The sequence below is a fragment of the Nerophis lumbriciformis genome, linkage group LG14, assembly GCF_033978685.3.
Source record: "Nerophis lumbriciformis linkage group LG14, RoL_Nlum_v2.1, whole genome shotgun sequence".
In the NCBI taxonomy this organism is placed as follows: Eukaryota; Metazoa; Chordata; class Actinopteri; order Syngnathiformes; family Syngnathidae; genus Nerophis; species Nerophis lumbriciformis.
Genome location: NC_084561.2, coordinates 15372797 through 15397396, shown reverse-complemented (window position 1 = coordinate 15397396; position 24600 = coordinate 15372797). Strand labels below are relative to the sequence as shown.

General features: G+C 40.3%; 1 protein-coding gene across 4 annotated transcripts in view; it reads right to left on the bottom strand.

Annotated features, from left to right (window-relative positions):
• camsap2a (calmodulin regulated spectrin-associated protein family, member 2a) overlaps nt 1-19182 on the bottom strand; it is a 100473-nt gene extending 81291 nt beyond the window's left edge. For all 4 annotated transcript variants that reach the window (XM_061975997.1, XM_061976000.1, XM_061975999.1 and 1 more), the window contains exons 1-2: nt 18626-19182; nt 7406-7668 (exon numbers count right to left, since the gene is read on the bottom strand). In XM_061975997.1, coding sequence (XP_061831981.1) covers nt 7406-7668; nt 18626-18764 — 402 coding nt within the window. In that variant the 5' untranslated portion in view covers nt 18765-19182. The remainder of the gene's footprint in view (nt 1-7405; nt 7669-18625) is intronic.
• Nucleotides 19183-24600: the final 5418 nt, after the last annotated feature.

Below are 24600 nucleotides of genomic sequence, written 5' to 3'. Positions count from 1 at the left end.
CGATCTCACGATCCACTCTTCCCTCACTCGTGAACAAGACTCCGAGGTACTTGAACTCCTCCACTTGGGGCAAGATCTCCTCCCCAACCCGGAGATAGCACTCCACCCTTTTCCTGGCGAGAACCATGGACTCGGACTTGGATGTGCTGATTCTCATCCCAGTCGCTTCACACTCGGCTATATATATATATATATATATATATATATAAAATAAGTCTATTATTCTTTTTAATAACATTGTTATTCTGAAGCTAACCAATAATAAATAAAATACTTCTTACCAATAATGCGACATCTTGAACAGGTGCGGTAGAAAATGGATGAATGGATTAAAATCCATGAGAATGTTTTATATTTTTAACATTATTTTTAACACTGTGATTACCAGCGGAATTATTCATTACTTATCATGTTAAGCAATGTCAGCTAAGATTTATCTGATCGATGCAGTCATCAAAAGAGCCACATCTGGCTTAGAGCCATAGGTTCCCTACCCCTGCACTAGATCATCGAAGAAGTACCTAAACAAAATGTTCTCCATCCGTGCTGCTAAAGAATAGGCAAGACAGGTTAACAATGCAAAATGATGAAACCACCTCAGAGCTCAGTTATGACACCTTGAAGCCACCATGCAAAGATGCTGAGAAAGCTCATAAATTATATATATATACATCAGCACCTGAGCTGCCATGGTAACATGCAGCAAGTCATCCAAATTACCTGTTTTTCAAAGAGTCTTCATAGCAAACAATGCAGTCAGTTTAGTGGGAGGGTCTAACCTGACCGTAGTAAAGCAACATTTGTGTTATCAAAGGACAAGGAGAGTAGCATTGGCAATGGAATGATCAGCCGGTGGGGGTGTCCAGTAAGAAATGTCCAAGGGAAGGAAGTGTGATTAAAAATGTATGAAGGATGGAGAATGGATGGTTTCACAGCCAGAAGGCATTATGTGGAAACAAATGCAGAAGCCAGAGGTAGAAGCTAAAATCTATAAGACCACAAACTAAATCCCTGTTTGATGATGATAAATTAATGCACTGTGTTAGGTGACAATAACATGCCACTTACAGCCCTCTGACATCAAAAACCTATTTTTCGTTATGTGGGTCAAATAAATTAAAGTGGAACAAAATCTCCCGTGACATTGTGATGAATACATAATTATATTTAAACACTTGCATAAAACAGTGTCTACTTTCTAAAAAGTGTGCTGTTCCACACCAAACGTCCATCCATCCATCCATCCATCCATCCATGGATGGATGGACCAAACGTCACTCCGTTTAATTTTAAAATGAGTAGGAATATAGCCCCGATATTATGCTGCTTCTGTCTTCACTGTTCAAACTGCAGCAGAACTTAAATAACTTTTTTAATTACCAGAGCAGTGAAATTAAAAGCAGCAAGACTCGGCAAACAGACTCGGGGCATGCTGTGTGCTAATCGTTTCTAGCAGACAGTCACTCGCAGTTCGCTGAAGCAGTGGAGCCTCCTATCGAGACGTAGCCGCAAACTAACAAGGATGCTTTATTCCTGCTTAATGAACTGGCTGCAAAGTCATCTTTATGAGGAAATAATTACCAATTGCACCTAATGTCAGATTCAGAGTCAGAATCAGTTTTGTTGGCCAAGTATTTTTAACACACAATGAATTTAACTTTGTCGACTGTGCCCTCTTTGTTCAATGCACTAGGTCAGTGGTTTTCAATTATTTCCTGCAATGCCATCCTAGAAGAGATACTTTTTTTTTTTTAATTCTATTGAGATCGTAATAATATTTATTTATCTGTATGTGTCAAGCTAGTTGCTGGATTGTACATAGTCCAAATAGTATTCTACTTAAGGATATTATATTGAATGGTAACTGAACTTACAAGCACATTGAGTTTCACGACCAAGTTCGTATCTCAAAGCAGTCCTGCCTTTTGAAATTAACATATTTTCCGGATTATAGAGCGCATTGGTATGTAAGCCAAACTCACTAAATTCTAGAATAAATAAATCTTTTTCCACATATTAGCCGCACTGGACTATAAGACGCAGATAAATACATTGTGAAATTAGTTATTTACACAGAAAGATTTTGTAAATGTTTATTTACATACCTTAATAGTTTCCAAAGGAAGATCAAACAAAACAGAAGTCCCCAATCAGCTAAACAGATTCAATAAGTTCACAGTGACTTTTTGATTAATTTATGAAACTGAAACAATAGAAAATGAAAGCCCTTGTAAGTTCATCATACTAAAAAAGACACTTGTAAACGTGTTAGCATATGCTAACGACGCTAGCTTGATTTCATGACGATAGCATGTACAAATATGCATTAAACACTCCTACAGACATCACACGGGACAGTTTAGTAAGTAGGAATTGTTTTAGTTATATTGTAAAACTTACAAACGTTTGGAGTGATGAATCAAAAATCCATACAAGTAGAAATGCTATGATCGGCTGGTACACGGAACAGGACTTCTACTTTCGGTTGAAAGCTCAGTCTAAACAGGAAGGCAATGCAGCACTACAGTGCAAACTTGTCCAAAAGATGGTGACATAAACAAACAATAATACACCTGTTCAGTGAATTTGATTTGTTTTGCTAATGTAATCTGTACTATGACCGCCAGCGAAGAAAAATCAATAAATTAGCTGCACCGTTTTATAAGCCGCAGAGTTCAAAGCATAGGAAAAAGGTTATGGCTTATAGTCACCCCCAACACCACAATTTTAACATGTAACGTTCCTTTTAAAAGGGGATGAACTATTGTATAAAACAATACACTATAATGTACTACAAACAACTATAGTAGATTTATGAATCAATCAATCAATCAAAGTTTACTTATATAGCCCTTATTCACAAATGTTCTAAAGGGCTGCACAAACCACAACAACATCCTCAGCTCAGATCAAAAATTAGGGCAAGAAAAAACTCAAGGCAACGGGAACAACGTGACACCCTGGAAGGGACCGCAGATGTGGGGACACCCCTTGGGTGACCGGTGCAATAGATGCCGAGTGGATACAGTTAATAATGTGAGAGTACAGTCCATAGTGGAAGTAATGTAATAATATTGTTCAGCATTTATCTTGGGGTACAGACGTTGGTAGGTGTCTCCTATGGGGTGATTCTCCAATATGTGATACAATGAACTAGGAAATTGCTGTTTACATTGCACACGGACATAATTAAGTGACGGACAGGCAGCCCCTTCCTTCAACTCCATGGATAAATGTCCTCGTTTGGACGCCTGCGGCTCCATGCTGGGTCGAGTAACCGGGAGGACATGTTTTAAATAGTTTCTCTGATTTTTCCAGCCTTACAACCTTCTGCGGCTGGAGGGCAGGATTGTGTCAATCTCTGGCTGTGGGCGTGGACAAATACTACTTCAACCGGTGGCAAAAATGCTTGTAACTCAAATGATGCCCATAACTTAAAGGGGAACATTATCACCAGACCTATGTAAGCGTCAATATATACCTTGATGTTGCAGAAAAAAGACCATATATTTTGTTAACCGATTTCCGAACTCTAAATGGGTGAATTTTGGCGAATTAAACGCCTTTCTAATATTCGCTCTCGGAGCGATGACGTCACAACGTGGCGTCACATCGGGAAGCAATCCGCCATTTTCTCAAACACCGAGTCAAATCAGCTCTGTTATTTTCAGTTTTTTCGACTGTTTTCCGTACCTTGGAGACATCACGCCTCGTCGGTGTGTTGTCGGAGGGTGTAACAACACGAACAGGGACGGATTCAAGTTGCACCAGTGGCCCAAAGATGCGAAAGTGGCAAGAAATTGGACGTTTGTTCCGCACACTTTACCGACGAAAGCTATGCTACGACAGAGATGGCAAGAATGTGTGGATATCCTGCGACACTCAAAGCAGATGCATTTCCAACGATAAAGTCAAAGAAATCTGCCGTCAGACCCCCATTGAATCTGCCGGAGTGTGTGAGCAATTCAGGGACAAAGGACCTCGGTAGCACGGCAAGTTTGTTCCCGCAGACGAGCGAGCTAAACCCCCTATCGACCCTAGCTTCCCCGGCCTGCTGACACCAACTCCAAAACTGGACAGATCAGCTTTCAGGAAAAAAGCGCGGATGAGGGTATGTCTACAGAATATATTAATTGATGAAAATTGGGCTGTCTGCACTCTCAAAGTGCATGTTGTTGCCAAATGTATTTCATATGCTGTAAACCTAGTTCATAATTGTTAGTTTTCTTTAATGCCAAACAAACACATACCAATCGTTGGTTGGAAGGCGATCGCCAAATTCGTCCTCGCTTTCTCCCGTGTCGCTGGCTGTCGTGTCGTTTTCGTCGGTTTCGTTTGCATACGGTTCAAACCGATGTGGCTCAATAGCTTCAGTTTCTTCTTCAATTTCGTTTTCGCTACCTGCCTCCACACTACAACCATCCGTTTCAATACATTCGTAATCTGTTGAATCGCTTAAGCCGCTGAAATCCGAGTCTGAATCCGAGCTAATGTCGCTATAGCTTGCTGTTCTTTCCGCCATGTTTGTTTGTGTTGGCTTCACTATGTGACGTCACAGGAAAATAGACGGGTGTTTATAACGATGGTTAAAATCAGGCACTTTGAAGCTTTTTTTAGGGATATTGCGTGATGGGTAAAATTTTGAAAAAAAACTTCGAAAAATATAATAAGCCACTGGGAACTGATTTTTAATGGTTTTAACAATTATGAAATTGTGATAATGTTCCCCTTTACGTTAAAGAACCAGCTCATAGCTCAAAATACTCGTAAGTTAAGGTTCCTTGTAAGTTGAGATAACGGTGTAAATATATTAGTATATAATTACCAACAAAATTTACAAAAAACCCAACTTTGTTATATTTCCTGGTCATTTCCACGAGATACGTAACAGCTGCTGAACAGCAACATCGCGGAACGTCTCTGGTGTCGCGGGTGTCTGTGACGGCACTGACTTGACTTGATTCGTGGAAAAGATGACGGTTTTGCCTTGCAGAAAGACTACTTTATTTTTGTATTTGTAGCAAAGTTAAAGTTAAAGTTAAAGTACCAATGATTGTCACACACACACTAGGTGTGGCGAGATTATTCTCTGCATTTGACCCATCACCCTTGATCACCCCCTGGGAGGTGAGGGGAGCAGTGGGCAGCAGCGGTGGCCGCGCCCGGGAATCATTTTTGGTGATTTAACCCCCAATTCCAACCCTTGATGCTGAGTGCCAAGCAGGGAGGTAATGGGTCCCATTTTTATAGTCTTTGGTATGACTCGGCCGGGGTTTGAACTCACAACCTACCGATCTCAGGGCGGACACTCTAACCACTAGGCCACTGAGCAACAACACAACTGTAACAACAACCCTAGCAAGCTTTGTACACACACACACACACACACTTCTGATTCAACTTGCGCTAACCACTTCCCTGCTTACCCCGCCCCCCGAGTCAGGTATAGTTGACCAAGGTGCCCAAAGAGCTGTCAAGGATAGGCCTGTGCTATGATTATTTGATTTTGGTAGAAAATAGATTGATGGATGGATGGATTTCGGACCTCTAGAATCAGCATGTCCTCATCCATCGTGTCAACAGGGTGAAATTACGTCTAAAAGGTTATTGTTATTCTCGGTGCATTCAACTGATCAGTTGACTGTTTGTCTTAGACGACATTTGGCCTCTCATCCGAGTAGTTTTTATCAGTTCATGCTCATCGGCTTAGATTGGACAGATTTAGTCTGAGTGCTTGGGGCCACGGTTCTAACTATTTATCCTCTAACAGGACGAGGGGCGAATGCACAGGAAGATGATTTTGTTCTTTTGTGGTGTAAAAAAAAATGTTTCCATCAACAAATGTTAGCCATATCATTCAATCGTTCATACACTAGGGCTGTGAATATTTGGGCACCACACGATTCGATTCGATTCGATTTTTGGGGGCAATGATTCAATTCAGAATCGATTTTTGATTCAAAATAATTCTCGATTCAAATTCAATACTTTTTTTAAAACATTGGGTGTCAGTTAGTTCTATGATTAACTACATTCGTCCAAGAAATAGATAAACAGCTGTGATAAATGTCTATATTACCTAAAACAATACTGGTTTTGTTTAATAAACTCTACCTAAACATTTAATAAAGTCAAATACAAATATGGCAACAAAAGAAGTATCTAACATTTCTCTTTTCTAAAGTAAATCTGTACCGCAGGTATGTGCATCTACATCAACAGTATGATTTGCCTGAGTAGTTGGACAGGGCAGATTGAAAAAAATTATAAAATATAATACAAAATTCAAAAATTCTCCATCCATCCATCCATCTTCTTCTGCTTATCCAAGGTCGGGTCACGGGGGCAGCAGCCTAAGCAGGGAAGCCCAGACTTTCCTCTCCCCAGCCACTTTGTCCAGCTCGTCCCGGGGGATCCCAAGGAGTTCCCAGGCCAGCCGGGAGACCTAGTCTTCCCAACCTGTCCGGGGTCTTCCCTGTGGCCTCCTACCGGTCGGACGTGCCCTAAACACCTCCCTAGGGAGGCGTTTGGGAGGTATCCTGACCAGATACCCGAACCACCTCATCTGGCTCCTCTCGATGTGGAGGAGCAGCGGCTTTACTTTGAGCTCCCCCCGGATGGCAGAGCTTCTCACCCTATCTCTAAGGGAGAGACCCGCCACCCGGCGGAGGAAACTCATTTCGGCTGCTTGTACCTGTGATCTTGTCCTCATGACCATAGGTGAGGATGGGAACGTAGATGGACCGGTAAATTGAGAGCTTTGCCTTCCGGCTCAGCTCCTTCTTCACCACAACGGATCGATACAGCGTCCGCATTACTGAAGACGACGCACCGATCCGCCTGTCGATCTCACGATCTACTCTTCCCTCACTCGTGAACAAGACTCTGAGGTACTTGAACTCCTCCACTTGGGGCAGGGTCTCCTCTCCACCCTTTTCCGGGCGAGAACCAAAAAATTCTCTTTTTTTTTTTTTTTTTTTTTAATAGATTAGGAATCTTTACAAACAAGAATCGCGATTATTTCAAAAATCTATTTTTTTGATACCCCTATCATACACCGTAGCAAATCTTATCAAATCGTTTATACCATATAGAATGTTATCGAATCATTCTGTTTTTAAAACATATCGTTTTTTAATCATATCGTAACCCATGTGCTGAGATGCGTATCGAAATGCCCATCACAAAGAGATGTACAACCTCATTAGCTAAGTAAGTAGGTAGTTCTAATGGTAATGGAGAATGTTTGTACGTTAGCCAATATATTGATTGGTACTTGGGATATGGACTGGCTTGTCAGTTAAATTGATAGATACGTAGGTAAATTATGAGCATTCAGTCTGTAGGCAGCAACAATGGTAACATAATTAACAAAAACCTAGAAAATTCTCCAAAACTGTCCTACCATTTGCAGAGGCCTCTTTCGAAGGTCCCTCTCGGTGACAAGTCTGTCATGGTCAGTGACATAGAGCCCTCGCTGGGCCAGAACCTGGATGACTGCATCATGGCCCACGAGAGGTTCACCACCATCATCACTCTTTAGGATCAGAGTGGCGGCCCGGCAGTAAAGCTCAGCAGACAGCAGAAGACTGGCCACAGGAGGTTTGAGGTGCTCCTGCTCATACTGGTCCGTGTAGAAGGGCTCTTTCATGTCTGCTGGGATGCTGTCTGTTCAATAGATAAGGGGGTGAGATTAATCATTCGATCAAGGATGTGGATATTTCTTTGTGTTCAGTTTCTCATTGTGTAATTTGTTTGACAAAAAAAAAGGCAATTTCCTCCGGTAATAAACACAATATGACTTTACATGTCGACACAGAAAACAATATGAGCTGTAACAATATGGTAACAGCAGGTGCATTGCAACAATACTTGGCTTTATTGGATATTTTCCCATCAGTATACAGATTTTTTTTATTGTTCCCTGCCGTGCTTTGGCAGTATCCTGACAGGGTGATGAGTGGATAAACCTGGAAGTTGCTATAGCAACCGCAGTAGGAGCAGAGCCCAATCGATGAATCTCGTCTCTATCTCTGTATCATTCAGCTCCCTGGGAACACCCCGTCTTATCAAAGAGAGAGGCTCTGTATGTGTGTCTTTGTGCACATGTTCATGAACATGTACATTCCCATCATAGTCTTCATTTAAGTGACAAAAGAAATGTGTATTTCACTGGCCATTCCACCTACAGGAAGTTATAATGGCAGAACATAGGGAATCTGTCAAAGGTGTTTCATGCAGTGATTTTTATGGACCTTTGTGCGCTGGTGGACTGGGTCGGAAACAAGCCTTCCCAGTGCTTCCCATATAGGCCCGCCACAACAAAAATATTTTGAAAAAATAATATATACTTTTTCTATTTAACCTTCTTGGTAATATATTTGCTGCCATCTTTTGGGGATCATGTTCTACAAAGCACTTTGTTTTAAAATTTTGAGTTTGAAATTTTAATAACAGGCTTCCATAGCTAGTCAGGACACAGAGAGCAGCAGACTGGCCTGGTAGTACAAAGTTAGCGGGCAATATTTGTTTCCACAGAGTTTGGTGACTATTTGCCTGTAAGTAGAAATGCATTTGCTGTTTTATGACAATGTTGTTGCGTGAAAATCTAATTTGTACGAGTTTAAAATGATTGCAATGCTAACTTTTGTTAGCCTATAAATGGGGCTGTCCATTATATGTTATATGGTATGTTATATATGGGGGATGAATAAGAGTCTTTTCGTGTTGTTCTCGCCATTTCTGGGTCTAAATTAGATATACGTCCTCGGCCTTCTTCTGTCCAGGTAAAAAGCTTGATTTATGATCGAGAAAAAACTTCCAGGGAGCAGGGAAGCGAGGAAACAGCAGACCAATCGATGATGTAAACATAGGAACAGTAATTACGTCACTGCTATAAATAGTCTGCGTTAGCGCTTATAATAACATTATCACTAATACTTGGTTAATATTCAAATCACGAAATGTAAATGGAGTATTGTTGGCGGTTTTTGGAAGATTATTTATTGGGATTTATGGGCGGATTAGAGGACCTCCCATTGCCTCTGCTGTAAGCGGACTTTTATTTATGTTTATTTACGAGTTAGAATGCATTATAAAAAAATAATCCGTCGTCATGTTTTTCTATTAATAATTGTGAATGATAGGCAACATTCCAAAAAAAGTGCAGTTCCCCTTTAAGATACCAGCATAAGAGCCAACCTTGATCCTATATTCTTTTTTCAATTTATACCAAACTGTATTGTTGATTTACCATGATTCCTTTATGTATGTTTACTATATTAGTGTACTTTCTTTTGTGTGCTTAGCTTTACAGTAACTTCATTGTGGTTTTACTGGTCTTTATTTTAAAGGACTGCTTACCTATCTGCCAAATTAAATTCCAACATTTAGGGAGGGCAGAATATTATATGTAAATAAACCAGGGGAGTACAAAGTGCAGCTTTTGTTACATTGTAGTAATAAAATAAGCAGCAACAATTGAAAAATACAGCAAAACTATATAATGTTACAGGATAAAAAGATAGGTTGATACTAATAACACATATTTGTCTTTCAATAAATGTAAAACCTTTTTTAAAGAAATAAATCTGTCATAGCAAATTATACAAATTATACCATATTTGACCAATCCCGGATAGATTAATTCATTCATTTGTGTCTCTATTGTGTATGAAGGTGACTGGTAAACATATAAATTGTCATCACAGTGTGATTGTGTAGCTGCAGCAGTTAAAAACATTAAAACACATCAGGACACATTCCTGTTTTTTAGCCCATTTCTATGCCATTGCCAGAGAAAAATAATTAAAAATAGATTTTGTGTAGCGCTTGTGGTAATAAGCAGCACCAATTGCGTTACACAGTTGACTTACTGAGAACGTCAGTCAGTGAATCACCTCCCCATGACCAGTATCAATAAGGTCATCTACAGATGGACTCTTTGTTACTGCAGACAGGCAGCAGCATCAACAGCTTCCATCTTGATGCAGATTGCTTCATCTTATTGATCTCAACCAATAAATTAAAGGAATATTTCCTACAACCCCATAGATCACCCTCAACGTTTCTGCTGCAGACTGTTGTGATATGATTCCTTTCAGTATTTTCTAGAATTGAATATCACAATTTCCATTATTCACTTTATACCGCTTATCTTGATCAGGGTTACTTGAGATTTGGAGTCTGGAGGCAAAACGGGTTACCCTCTGGACTGCAAGATGCACTGAGTCCTGCATAGATCTAATGAAATAGATGCATGTTATGAAGTATCCAGCAGAGAAATGCGTCGGCTGAGATCTCGATATGAGCCTGCTCTCTTGCTCACCCTCTCTGGAGGACTGTATTTTTGGAATCCGTTCATTTCATTCTCTGCTGATTGAAAATGCACCGAGGATTTGCAAGGGATCTCGTGTTTGCAGGGGTTTTACTACATACCGCCAACGGACTATGTGCCTTGCAGCACATTCTTCAAACAATTAGGAGCGTATTAGCGATCTAAGAGCCCAGGATTCTAAACAATAACTGGACACTGAAATATGTTATATACATATATATATATTAGTGGGGATAATAACATTACATATTTGTTGTTTTGTGCCAATTATATCACTGTCAGTGTAAAAATAATGAATAAATGTATTGAATATAAAAACAAGATTGATCTTTAATCTATTAAAAGGCCTTTCCTCATGAATAATATATTGCAGGCTGCTTTAAAGGCCCGAAACTAAAGCCAAGAGTCCACGCAGTGTCCATTCATCCATCCATCAGTTTTCTAAATCACGGTATCCCAGCTGACTGTCAACAAGCGGCAGAGTACACGATCACACGGCACATACTGTATGCCTCCGTAAAGTATTCACAGCGCTTCACTTTTTCCACATTTTGTTATGTTACAGCCTTATTCTAAAATGGAATACATAATTTTTTGTCCTCAGAATTCTACAGACAATAAATACCCCATAAGGTTGTTTTTTAAAACATTTTGTAAATTTCTTAAAATTATGAAATCACATGTACATAAGAATTCACAGCCTTTGCTTAATATTTTGGTGATGCAACTTTGGCAGTAATTACAGCCTCAAGTCTTTTTGAATACAATGCCACACCTATATTTGGGCAGTTTGACCCATTTCTCTTTGCCCATTCCTCGTTGCAGCACCTCTCAAGTTCCATCAGATTGGATGGGAAGCGCCGGTTTTCATCCAGGATGTCTCTGTACATTGCTGCATTCTTCTTAGTCTAGTCAGGAGGTGACCAAGAAGCCGATGGCCACTCTGTCAGAGCTACAGCATTCTTCTGTGGAGAGAGGCGAACCTTACAGAAGGACAACCATCTCCGCACTAATCCCCAAATCAGGCCTGTATGGTATAGTGGCCAGACGGAAGCCGTTTCCCTAGTAAAAAGTTTGCCAAAATGCAACTTAAATAATCTCAAACCACGAGAAACAAAATTCTCTGGTCGGATAAGACAAAGATTGAACTCTTCGGCGTAAATGCCAGGCATCCTGTTTGGAGTAAACCATGGGCATCGCTCATCACCAGGCCAATACCATCCCGACAGTGAAGCATGGTGGTGGCAGCATGATGCTGTGGGGATGGTTTTCAGCAGCAGGAACCGTGAGACTAATGAGGATAGAGGGAAAGATGAATGCATCAATGTACAGAGACATCCTGGATAAAAACCAACGCTTCTCATCCAACCTGATGGAGCTTGAGAGGTGCTGCAAAGAGGAATGGGCAAAGAAAAATGGGCAAAACTGCCCAAAGATAGGTGTGCCAAGCTTGTGTCATCAGACTTGAGGCTGTGATTTCTGCAAAAGGTGCATCAATAAAGTATTGAGCAAATGCTGTGAATACTTAAGTAAATGTTTTTTTTAAAATAAATTAGCAAATTAAAAAAACAAAAACATTGTTATTATGGGGTATAGCGTGTATGACGCTCAGGACAAAAATAATTGTATTTTATTTTGGAGTAAGGCTGTAACATAACAAAATGTGAAAAAATGAAGCGCTGTGAATACTTTCCGAATGCACTGTATCTCCGCAATGCCTACGCAGTTTGATTTAAAATTTCCGGGAGTTATGCAGATCCCAAATACACAACAGCAGATACCAATAGGTAAGAAAAGTTGGTTTTTGCACATTAGACAAATAATAGTTTTGAAAATATATACAACTGAAAATGGCGTAATATGTTACCGCATACGTCAGCAGCCAAATTAGGAGCCTTTGTAACCCGTTTTGAAATAGCTCTATTGCCATATACAAACCAAATATACAGGTAAAAGCCAGTAAATTAGAATATTTTGAAAAACTTGATTTATTTCAGTAATTGCATTCAAAAGGTGTAACTTGTACATTATATTTATTCATTGCACACAGACTGATGCATTCAAATGTTTATTTCATTTAATTTTGATGATTTGAAGTGGCAACAAATGAAAATCCAAAATTCCGTGTGTCACAAAATTTGAATATTACTTAAGGCTAATACAAAAAAGGGATTTTTAGAAATGTTGGCCAACTGAAAAGTATGAAAATGAAAAATATGAGCATGTACAATACTCAATACTTGGTTGGAGCTCCTTTTGCCTCAATTACTGCGTTAATGCGGCGTGGCATGGAGTCGATGAGTTTCTGGCACTGCTCAGGTGTTATGAGAGCCCAGGTTGCTCTGATAGTGGCCTTCAACTCTTCTGCGTTTTTGGGTCTGGCATTCTGCATCTTCCTTTTCACAATACCCCACAGATTTTCTATGGGGCTAAGGTCAGGGGAGTTGGCGGGCCAATTTAGAACAGAAATACCATGGTCCGTAAACCAGGCACGGGTAGATTTTGCGCTGTGTGCAGGCGCCAAGTCCTGTTGGAACTTGAAATCTCCATCTCCATAGAGCAGGTCAGCAGCAGGAAGCATGAAGTGCTCTAAAACTTGCTGGTAGACGGCTGCGTTGACCCTGGATCTCAGGAAACAGAGTGGACCGACACCAGCAGATGACATGGCACCCCAAACCATCACTGATGGTGGAAACTTTACACTAGACTTCAGGCAACGTGGATCCTGTGCCTCTCCTGTCTTCCTCCAGACTCTGGGACCTCGATTTCCAAAGGAAATGCAAAATTTGCATGGTTGGGTGATGGAGCATGAAGTGCTCTAAAACTTGCTGGTAGACGGCTGCGTTGACCCTGGATCTCAGGAAACAGAGTGGACCGACACCAGCAGATGACATGGCACCCCAAACCATCACCCAACCATGCAAATTTTGCCACTTCAAATCATCAAAATTAAATGAAATAAACATTTGAATGCATCAGTCTGTGTGCAATGAATAAATATAATGTACAAGTTACACCTTTTGAATGCAATTACTGAAATAAATCAAGTTTTTCAAAATATTCTAATTTACTGGCTTTTACCTGTATATCGTGATATCTATATCGTTATCGAATGAGGCCATACGACTCTTGAACGCATCATAATAATCCCCTCAATTCCCCCCAAAAACGGATTACCGGTAACTCGCTGGACTATAAAGACAATATAACATACATCCGTAAACGTGGATGCATATGCAGAAGTGCAATATATTTATCTGTACAGTAAATCTATTTATATATGCACCTTATTGCTCTTTTATCCTGCACTACAACGAGCTAATGCAACAACGTTTTGTTCTTATCTGTAATGTAAAGTTCAAAATTGAATGACAATAAAGGAAGTTTAAAAAAAGTAATCCGTGAAAACAACCACAAAGGCTTACCTTGACAATTAATTAATTAGTTAAATAGATGTTTATCCAATCAGGATTATGACACTGAGTAATTGGATATCAACACCGCTGGGAGTAAAACAAATGAAACCTGTTCTTGTCCTGATACACCACCATCTTTAATAAGCAATATATTTTAAACTCTGGAGTGCCCTCCCGGTAACAGTTAGAGATGCTACCTCAGTAGAAGCATTTAAGTGAATGTTGTCTGTCTATCTGTGTTGGCCCTGCGATGAGGTGGCGACTTGTCCAGGGTGTACCCCGCCTTCCGCCCGATTGTAGCTGAGATAGGCTCCAGCGCCCCCCGCGACCCCAAAGGGAATAAGCGGTAGAAAATGGATGGATGGATGGATCTGCCGTCTCTTTGCACAGATTAAGTGACCACAGATGAACCGCTAGCTGTTCAAAGTCGGGACCCGGGGTGGACCACTCATCTGCGCATCAGTTGGGGACGTATCTGCGCTGCTGACCTGTCTCCACTCAAGATGACCTCCTGCTGGCCCCACTATGGACTGGACTATCACACTGTTAACTAGTTCATTGCACCGCTCGCCCAAGGGGGAGAGGTTTCTCATTGTAGCCCATTGGGTTGAGTTTTTCCTTGCCCTGATGTGGGATCTGAGCCGAGGATGTCGTTGTGGCTTGTGCAGCCCTTTGAGACACTCGTGATTTAGGTCTACATAAATAAACTTTGATTGATGGTGCAGGGGTTAGTGCATGTGCCTCACAATACGAAGGCCCTGAGTAGTCCTGAGTTCAATCCCGGGCTCTGGATCTTTCTGTGTGGAGTTTGCATGTTCTCCCCGTGACTGCGTGGGTTCCCTCCGGGTACTCCGGCTTCCTCCCACCTCCAAAGACATGCACCTGGGGATAGGTTGATTGTAGGGCTGGGCGATATATCAATATACTCCATATATCGTGGGTTTGTCTCGATATAAAAAATGACTATATCGTGATATTTGAGTATACGTTCTCACGCAGTTGCTTTGAGCTGCGGGGCATTAAAGGGGAACATTATCACCAGACCTATGTAAGCGTCAATATATACCTTGATGTTGCAGAAAAAAGTCCATATATTTTTTTAACCGATTTTCGAACTCTAAATGGGTGAATTTTGGCGAATTAAACGCCTTTCTATTATTCGCTCTCGGGAAGCAATCCACCATTTTCTCAAACACATTACAAACACCGAGTCAAATCAGCTCTGTTATTTTCCGTTTTTTCGACTGTTTCCCGTACCTTGGAGACATCATGCCTCGTCGGTGTGTTGTCGGAGGGTGTAACAACACGAACAGGGACGGATTCAAGTTGCACCAGTGGCCCAAAGATGCGAAAGTGGCAAGAAATTGGACGTTTGTTCCGCACACTTTACCGACGAAAGCTATGCTACGACAGAGATGGCAAGAATGTGTGGATATCCTGCGACACTCAAAGCAGATGCATTTCCAACTGGACTGGACGGATCAGCTTTCAGGAAAAGAGAGCGGATGAGGGTATGTCTACAGAATATATTAATTGATGAAAACTGGGCTGTCTGCACTCTCAAAGTGCATGTTGTTGCCAAATGTATTTCATATGTTGTAAACCTAGTTCATAGTTGTTAGTTTCCTTTAATGCCAAACAAACACATACCAATCGTTAGTTAGAAGGCGATCGCCAAATTCGTCCTCGCTTTCTCCCGTGTCGCTGGCTGTCGTGTCGTTTTCGTCGGTTTCACTTGCATACGGTTCAAACCGATATGGCTCAATAGCTTCAGTTTCTTCTTCAATTTCGTTTTCGCTACCTGCCTCCACACTACAACCATCCGTTTCAATACATGCGTAATCTGTTGAATCGCTTAAGCCGCTGAAATCCGAGTCTGAATCCGAGCTAATGTCGCTATAGCTTGCTGTTCTATGCGCCATGTTTGTTGTATTGGCATCACCGTGTGACGTCACAGGAAAATGGACGGTTGTATATAACGATGGTTAAAATCAGGCACTTTGAAGCTTTTTTTAGGGATATTGCGTAATGGGTAAAATTTTGAAAAAAACTTCGAAAAATAAAATAAGCCACTGGGAACTGATTTTTAATGGTTTTAACCCTTCTGAAATTGTGATAATGTTCCTCTTTAAACTGCATGCGTTTCTCACTCTTTCCTGTCTCTCCTTCTCACAGAGACTTTAAAACAAGCGCACCTTCTTACATATGTCATATGCTGTCACGTGAGCAACGTCACACGCTCCCATGGAGCAGAGAGATAGTGACATGGTAACGTTAGCTGTGATGCTAACAGCTAACGGTGTGGTTTGAGTGGTAATACGAGAGAAAGAAGGTGCGAATCTGATAACAAATGGAGGAATAATTCATTCCCAAGAAAAACAGCACGGAGTCCATCGTCTGACGGTGGTTTGGCTTCAAGCGGGAATATGTCTTCACATGTCAACATCTCCGTTCGGTGCCACACCAACTAAATGCCGAAGCAACTATTTCCACATCAACACCGTAGGACATACACTATTTGATGTGCAGCTCATTTTTATGTGACAGTTTTTGAAATATCTTGTGTGACATCATGCACAAAAGTGCACTTTATTTGTTTTAAACTATTGTAGTGGCGTTCTGTACAAAAAGTGCACTTTAATTTAGTGTTGTTTTGAAATGTCATCTTCGTGACATCATTCAAAAAGTGCACTTAAAGCTTGTTTTAAAATGTCTCTGACAATCTTGCACTTTCTGTTTTGGAAATGACATGAATGTTTGTGCCACTGCTTAATAACTGTTTAATAAATACGGTTTTGCTAAATTGACTTAGTTGTGATTGCCCTCTCTGCATGAAAGTTTAAAATGAGCATATATTAAAGGGGAACATTATCACAATTTCAGAATGGTTAAAACCATTAAAAATCAGTTCCCAGTGGCTTATATTTTTTTATAAGTTTTTTTCAAAATTTTACCCATCACGCAATATCCCTAAAAAAAGCTTAAAAGTGCCTGATTTTAACCATCGTTATAAACACCTGTCCATTTTCCTGTGACGTCACATAGTGAAGCCAACACAAACAAACATGGCGGAAAGAACAGCAAGCTATAGCGACATTAGCTCGGATTCAGACTCGGATTTCAGCTGTTTAAGCGATTCAACAGATTACGAATGTATTGAAACGGATGGTTGTAGTGTGGAGGCAGGTAGCGAAAACGAAATTGGAGAAGAAACTGAAGCTATTGAGCCATATCGGTTTGAACCGTATGCAAGCGAAACCGACGAAAACGACACGACAGCCAGCGACACGGGAGAAAGCGAGGACGAATTCGGCGATCGCCTTCTAACCAACGATTGGTATGTGTTTGTTTGGCATTAAAGGAAACTAACAACTATGAACTAGGTTTACAACATATGAAATACATTTGACAACAACATGCACTTTGAGAGTGCAGACAGCCCAATTTTCATCAATTAATATATTCTGTAGACATACCCTCATGTCAGCAGGCGATATTCTTCTCTTGACGGTGTGAGCCAAGACATCCAGGGGGTTTAGCTCGCTCGTCTGCGGGAACAAACTGCCGCCATTGCTTGCCGTGCTACCGAGGTCCTTTGTCCCTGAATTGCTCACACACTCCGGCAGATTCAATGGGGGTCTGGCGGCAGATTTCTTTGACTTTATCGTTGGAAATGCATCTGCTTTGAGTGTCGCAGGATATCCACACATTCTTGCCATCTCTGTCGTAGCATAGCTTTCGTCGGTAAAGTGTGCGGAACAAACGTCAAATTTCTTGCCACTTTCGCATCTTTGGGCCACTGGTGCAACTTGAATCCGTCCCTGTTTGTGTTGTTACACCCTCCGACAACAAACCGACGAGGCATGATGTCTCCAAGGTACGGAAAACAGTCGAAAAAACGGAAAATAACAGAGCTGAATTGACTCGGTGTTTGAGAAAATGGCGGATTGCTTCCCGATGTGACGTCACGTTGTGACGTCATCGCTCCGAGAGCGAATATTAGAAAGGCGTTTAATTCGCCAAAATTCACCCATTTAGAGTTCGGAAATCGGTTAAAAAAATATATGGTCTTTTTTCTGCAACATCAAGGTATATATTGACGCTTACATAGGTCTGGTGATAATGTTCCCCTTTAATGCAGTATGAACAAGAATGTTTTAATGTAGACACATAGAATCATCATACTGCTGTGATTATATGTATCAAGTGTTCATTCAAGGCTAAGGCAAAATATCGAGATATATATCGTGTATCGCGATATGGCCTAAAAATATTGAGATATTAAAAAAAGGCCATATCGCCCAGCCCTAGTTGATTGGCAACACTAAATTGGCCCTCGTGTGTGAATGTGAGTGTGAATGTTGTCTGTCTATCTGTGTTGGCCCTACAATGAGATGGCGACTTGTCCAGGGTGTACACTGCCTTCCGCCCAAATGCAGCTTAGATAGGCTCCAGCACCCCCCGCGACGCCGAACGGGACAAGCGGTAGAAAATGGATGGATGATTGATAGATTGATTTTACCAGCTCCATATTATGATGATAGCCCTTAATTTATGTGTTGCCAAGGTTACCATTTGACACCCTGTGTACTGACAGTGGATATCCATCATGCAAGGCACCGTATTGATCACCGTAAACCACTCAGGGAATTGCTTTTGTCTAATCTCATAAAAGTTCAATTAATCTAAAATGGTTCCACAGGAGACATCTGAAATGAGGCGAGATGCTGTATCTCAGATATGACCAGTATCTTTCAAGTATGTCTCATATTCTTGTTAGTGATGGTGACATTGAAACATAACAACAACAACATTACAGATGTTAATGCACAATGGAAAAAAACACAACGACACAGGTAGGTGGTGTACCTACCTGCTCCATATGCTTTGGACAGCAGCCATGACAGACTGCAACAGATTTTAGCCCTGGAAAAGTCATAGTGCTCGAAAGACTTGATGGTGGGTGCCACGAAGACCTTCTTCACATTCTTCACGTCCTGAACTTCGCACATAATTCCACGCAGTCGTTTTCCTCAACCCTTGGCAGCAGAGCAGCGCCAAAGCATCCCGTTATTGTGGAATTCGGCTGGGACAACAACGAGCGGCTGCCAAACGAAGAGTGAAGAGACAAACTGTGTCCTAACGGCGGTTGTTGTTCTCCAGGGTTTTCATCCATTCATCAACGGAGACCAGCTCCTTCGCACAAAGCAGCACTGACGCGTTCCTTGGAAAGTGCTCCTCAACGTGGGCATGTTCCTTTCTTTGGGACGGGTGGGATTTGAGGATTTTTCCCATTCATGTCCGCGTTTTCTTCTGAGGAAAACTGGCGTGATTCGCGGTTGTGGTCCTTTATCATGGTCCTGGTGCCTTGGTGCGGTTTCTCTGCAGCGAGGAACCACTCTCTCCGACCACGCTCTGCACCTTTTTGCTCGTACTGCGCATGCGCCCAAGAGGCCTTCAGGAACAGTCGGAAAAGTAGGCACATTTTTTCCCACTGTTTTCCCTGTTTGGATGAACAACTCAATTAAACAGCAAATTTAGCGTGGATCGGACGAGGTTGGTACTCTAGTAGCATTATGTGCAGGGCTGCGAATCTTTGGGTGTCCCACGATTCGATTCAATATCGATTCTTGGGTCACGATTCGATTATAAATCGATTTTTTTCGATTCAACGCGATTCTCTATTTAAAAACGATATTTTTCCGATTCAAAACTATTCTCTATTCATTCAATACATAGGATTTCAGCAGGATCTACACCAGTCTGCTGACATGCAAGCAGAGTAGTAGATTTTTGTAAAAAGCTTTTATAATTGTAAAGGACAATGTTTTATCAACTGATTGCAATAATGTCAATTTGTTTTAATTATTAAATGAACCAAAAATATGACTTATTTTATCTTTGTGAAAATATTGGACACAGTGGGTTGTCAAGCTTATGAGATGTGATGCAAGTGTAAGCCATTGTGACACTATTGTTCATTTTTATTTTATTTTATTTATTTTTTTATAAATGTCTAATGATAATGTCAATGAGGGATTTTTAATCACTGTTATGTTGAAATTGCTACTAATATTGATACTGTTGTTGATAATATTAATTTTTGTTTCACTACTTTTGGATTGTTCTGTGTCGTGTTTGTGTCTCCTCTCAATTGCTCTGTTTATTGCTGTTCTGAGTGTTGCTGGGTCTGGTTTGGTGTTGAAATTGGATTGCATTGTTATGATATTGCTGTGTATTGTTTTGTTCGGATTTATTAATAAAAAAGAAAAAGGAAAAGAAAAGAAAAAAAAAAATCGATTTTGGAAAAATGAGAATCGATACTGAATCGTACAACGTGACGATTTGAATTCGAATCAATTTTTTCCCACACCCCTAATTATGTGGCTCCCTAAAAGAAAATGCACTTTTTTTAGTTTTGCCGATCACTCACAATCCCTATGTAAGACAAGAACACATATGTTTTTCTTTTTTCAATGCATTCTAAGTCTTAAATATGGCACGTACGAGGTGGCTAACAATGCAGCTAATCGGAGTACACTATTCCGCTCATAAAACCATCTGAAAAAACACCAACAATACTTCATTTACATGTTCTGAACTAAATATTAACCAAGTATTAGCAATATTGGTTTTATATGCTCTAATGCAGTATTTTTCAACCACTGTGCCGCGGCACACGTGAGATACAGTCTGGTGTGCCGTGGGAGATTATGTAATTTCACCTAGGATACTAGGGTACTAGGAGGACAGGGGATGCAAAACAATAACAGTGCAATACTTTTTCATAACATGGTCACTACTGCCTAGTTTCCCTTGTTATATTCTTATTTTACTGTTATATTTGTATTCTCATTGTTGCTTTTTATTTTTATTCTTATTGTAATATTTTTCTATTTTGTTTCCATTTATACCCCCATTATTTACTTTTTACTTTTTAAATTTGATCTCAATTCTGTACACTGCTGCTGGAATTTTAATTTTCCTGAGGGAATTCTCCTGAAGGAATCAATAAAGTACTATCTATCTATCTATCTATCTATCTATCTATCTATCTATCTATCTATCTATCTATCTATCTATCTATCTATCTATCTATCTATCTATCTATCTATCTATTTATCTATCTATCTATCTATCTATCTATCTATCTATCTATCTATCCATTTGGGGTAGAAATATTTTTTGCAAATAAGTAATTATAGGCTGCAAATAATGTGCCGTTGTTGAGTGTCTGTGCTGTCTAGAGCTCGGCAGCGTAACGGTGTAATACTCTTCCATATCAGTAGGTGGCAGCAAGTAGCTAATTGCTTTGTAAATGTCGGGAACATGTCGTGTGAGACGGCGAGGGTTTGTCGTCGTATCTAAAGCTTAAGCCAAAAATAAACAAAAGATGAGTGCCCCTAAGAAAGGGCATGCAAGGCTATGCAAAACAAAACTAAAACCTAACTGGCTACAAAGTAAACAAAAACAGAATGCTGGACGACAGCAAAGACTTACAGTGGAGCAAAGACGGTGTCCACAATGTACATCCGAACGTGACATGACAATCAACAATGTCCCCACAAAGAAGGATAGCAACAACTTAAATATTCTTGATTGCTAAAACAAAGCAGATGCGGGGAATAGCGTTTAAGGAAGACATGAAACTGCTACAGGAAAACACCAACAAAACAGGAAAAGCCACCAAAATAGGAGCGCAAGACAAGAACTAAAACACTACACACAAGAAAACAGCAAAAAACTCAAAATAAGTCACGGTGTGATGTGACAGGTCGTGACATTATACCTACTTTGAGACAAGAGCTATATTGGTTATGGTTTAAAGTCATGTCCAACAATTGCGACAATGACTTTTTACTGTCAATTGAGTTTAATTTTTTAATAATTTCTGCTGGTGGTGTGCCTACGGATATTTTCAATGAAAAAAATGTGCCGCGGCTCAAAAAAGGTTGAGAAACACTGCTCTAATGCAGTCGACCGATTTTTAGAGAGCTAAATAGCTTGTGCTGCTACTTTAACGTATTGAGCCGGTGAGCTGCTGCATCGCCACTGAGCTGGTGAAAGTTAATTCTAGATTATAAATCATGCCTCTCACCTGGATAGCAGAAGGATGTGACCATAAACCGAGAAGTTGGTTAACTTTGACATCCAACTTAGACACAAAGACTGTGAGAAAGAAACAAAAACACGCCCGTTTGCATACAGCTTTTTTTTTTGGTTTACCTGCTTCAGAATTATGATTAATTGCTCATCTAAACGAGAAGAACGTCCCATCAGTCGACATTCCAGTGAGAGCAGACATTGTACAATAAGTGTTTCTTTTATTATGTTCGTATTTCTTGTTTAGCACTTCGCAATACTGCTACATGATGCTTGATGTTTAATTAGAACTGCATCTGTTTAGCACACAGCTTCTAAAACTTGTAGCTCTCCATCATTATATTCAGGATCAGAAATATAAAGTTCTGAATCATCATTTGTCCTCAAGTAGTCTTTGTTGGCTCTCATAAAGTCCACATGCTTATTAGTAGTTGTTGTTGATGAAGGGAAAAGCAAACGTTGTGACGTGTCTATGAAATGAATACGCCGCCATATGTTTAAAATGAGTAAAATAGGCAAATATTACATCATAGTATACTTAGTGTTTTTTTGTTTGTTTTTAGAGCGCTTTATAGACTGACTAAAACGACTCTAATTGACTCTACTGTTAGCTACTGTTTCTGGTATTTATTTACAAGTTAGAATGCATTAAACAAAAAGAAAAACATATGCATGCTTGATTAACATAAGGGCTGTAAATAATTTAAAAAAAATACTAAAAAAGGTAATTAGTACAAACACCATACAAGGGTGGGTCTCAAATTCGGAGCCCGCAAACCCATATTTTGTAGTGACCTGCTACTTAACTTTGTAGTTCAATGTAGTTTTGTGCAGCCGATAGTTACATATATTATGGCAATATTTAATTCTACTCAAAAAACACTAAATACTAGCCCTCTGTGGATTACTTAAAGGGGATCTATTATGCAAAACCAACTTTTTGTTTTACCTATTGGTACCTGTTTTTGTGTATTTGTGATGTGCGTAAGTCCCGAAAATTCTAAATTAAACAGTAGAGGCAAATTTAAACAGTGTTGCTTTACTGCGCGTACTTCCTCCAAATGAGCCGTTTGGAATTAGCCTCAAGTGTGACGTTTTCCCCAGGTACGATGTCGGCGGATTATCCATATGTGGAAGAAATTTTGCCGATGAGATTTGCGCGAGTTTGCCATCGTAGTCCGACGGTGTCGTCAATAATCCCCTTTTTTTTCTTTATCCTCTCGTTGTGGGTCACGTGCATCCTCCGCAGTTGCCATTTCTAATACAAAGTAGCGTATAGTTCTAACTTAAAAAACTATATCGCTGGCGGAGAGAGGACCAAATCAAAGTGGAGGCACGTAAATAAGACGCGCCCACAAAAATGGTGCATCCTGAAGAGAAAAAAAAAGTTCTGTCCAGCCACTCGGGCAAATCATATTGTTGATGTCGATGCCTACATCTACTGTGCTGGATACTTCTGTTGTTGCCTTTTTTGTATTTGACTTTATTAAATGTTTTTAAAGCATTTTATTCAACAAAACCCGTTCACCCCCCCCCCCCCCCCCCAAAAAAAACAGCACAATTTTAACATGTAACATGCCTTTTAAAAAGAAAAAACAACTTATAGAGCAGAAATATTGTATGGCAAACAATACAACAGAAAGTACTATGAACAAATGCAGTAGTTTTATAAAGTCATGTAATAATAATGTACGGCATTTATCTCCTTCGAGCTGCTTCTCCGTCAAACACAGCATCAGCATTTTCTGCACATGTTCATGGATAAATATCTGTCATTTGGTATGCTTCAAGTTGCCAAGTTTTCTTCATGCTAAGTCATGTTTTGATGATTTCTGTCTTTAATTCAATGAATATCATCTGCTTCTTATTTACAGCACTGTCTTTCACATTCACTTTCTTCCTTTCCATCGCTGGAAAATAAAGTTAAATCGAACTCTAGCTGTAAGCTAATGCTAACGAGTAAGACCAGATGTTTTGGGTGCATCTTAAAAGGGGTTCATGGTGACAAATTGTTGATTGCAACTTAAAGCATAACAATTAGCCAAGAGACAGCTCCTATCTCAAAACACTCTTAAATTGGGGGACACTTAAATTGAGATACCACTGTATTAGAATTAGGAATGTTTTAAACAGAGCTTTAAAATGGATCAGAAATTAACTTTAATTCAAAATTAACTTGCGTGGCGAAGTTGGTAGAGTGGCCGTGCCAGCAATCGGAGGGTTGCTGGTTACTCGGGTTCAATCCCCACCTTCTACCATCCTAGTCACGTCCGTTGTGTCCTTGGGCAAGACACTTCACCCCTTGCTCCTGATGGCTGCTGGTTAGCGCCTTGCATGGCAGCTCCCGCCATCAGTGTGTGAATGTGTGTGTGAATGGGTGAATGTGGAAATACTGTCAAAGCGCTTTGAGTACCTTGTAGGTAGAAAAGCGCTATAAAAGTACAACCCATTTATCATTTATAACTTGTTTGAGGTTGGTGTCCAATGTTTCAGCACAAACTTGTTTATGCCCATTAGAATATAATATAATTCCTTTTATTGTCACTATACACAGGTACAATGAGATTAAAAGCAACTCCAGTATCAGTGCGACAGTCTACAAATATGCAAAATATAGGAAGGAAAGAATAGACCCACTCGACATCCATCGCATTCGGTCTCCCTAGAGGGGGGGGGGGGGGGGGGGGTTTACCCACATATGCGGTCCTCTCCAAGGTTTCTCATAGTCATTCACATCGACGTCCC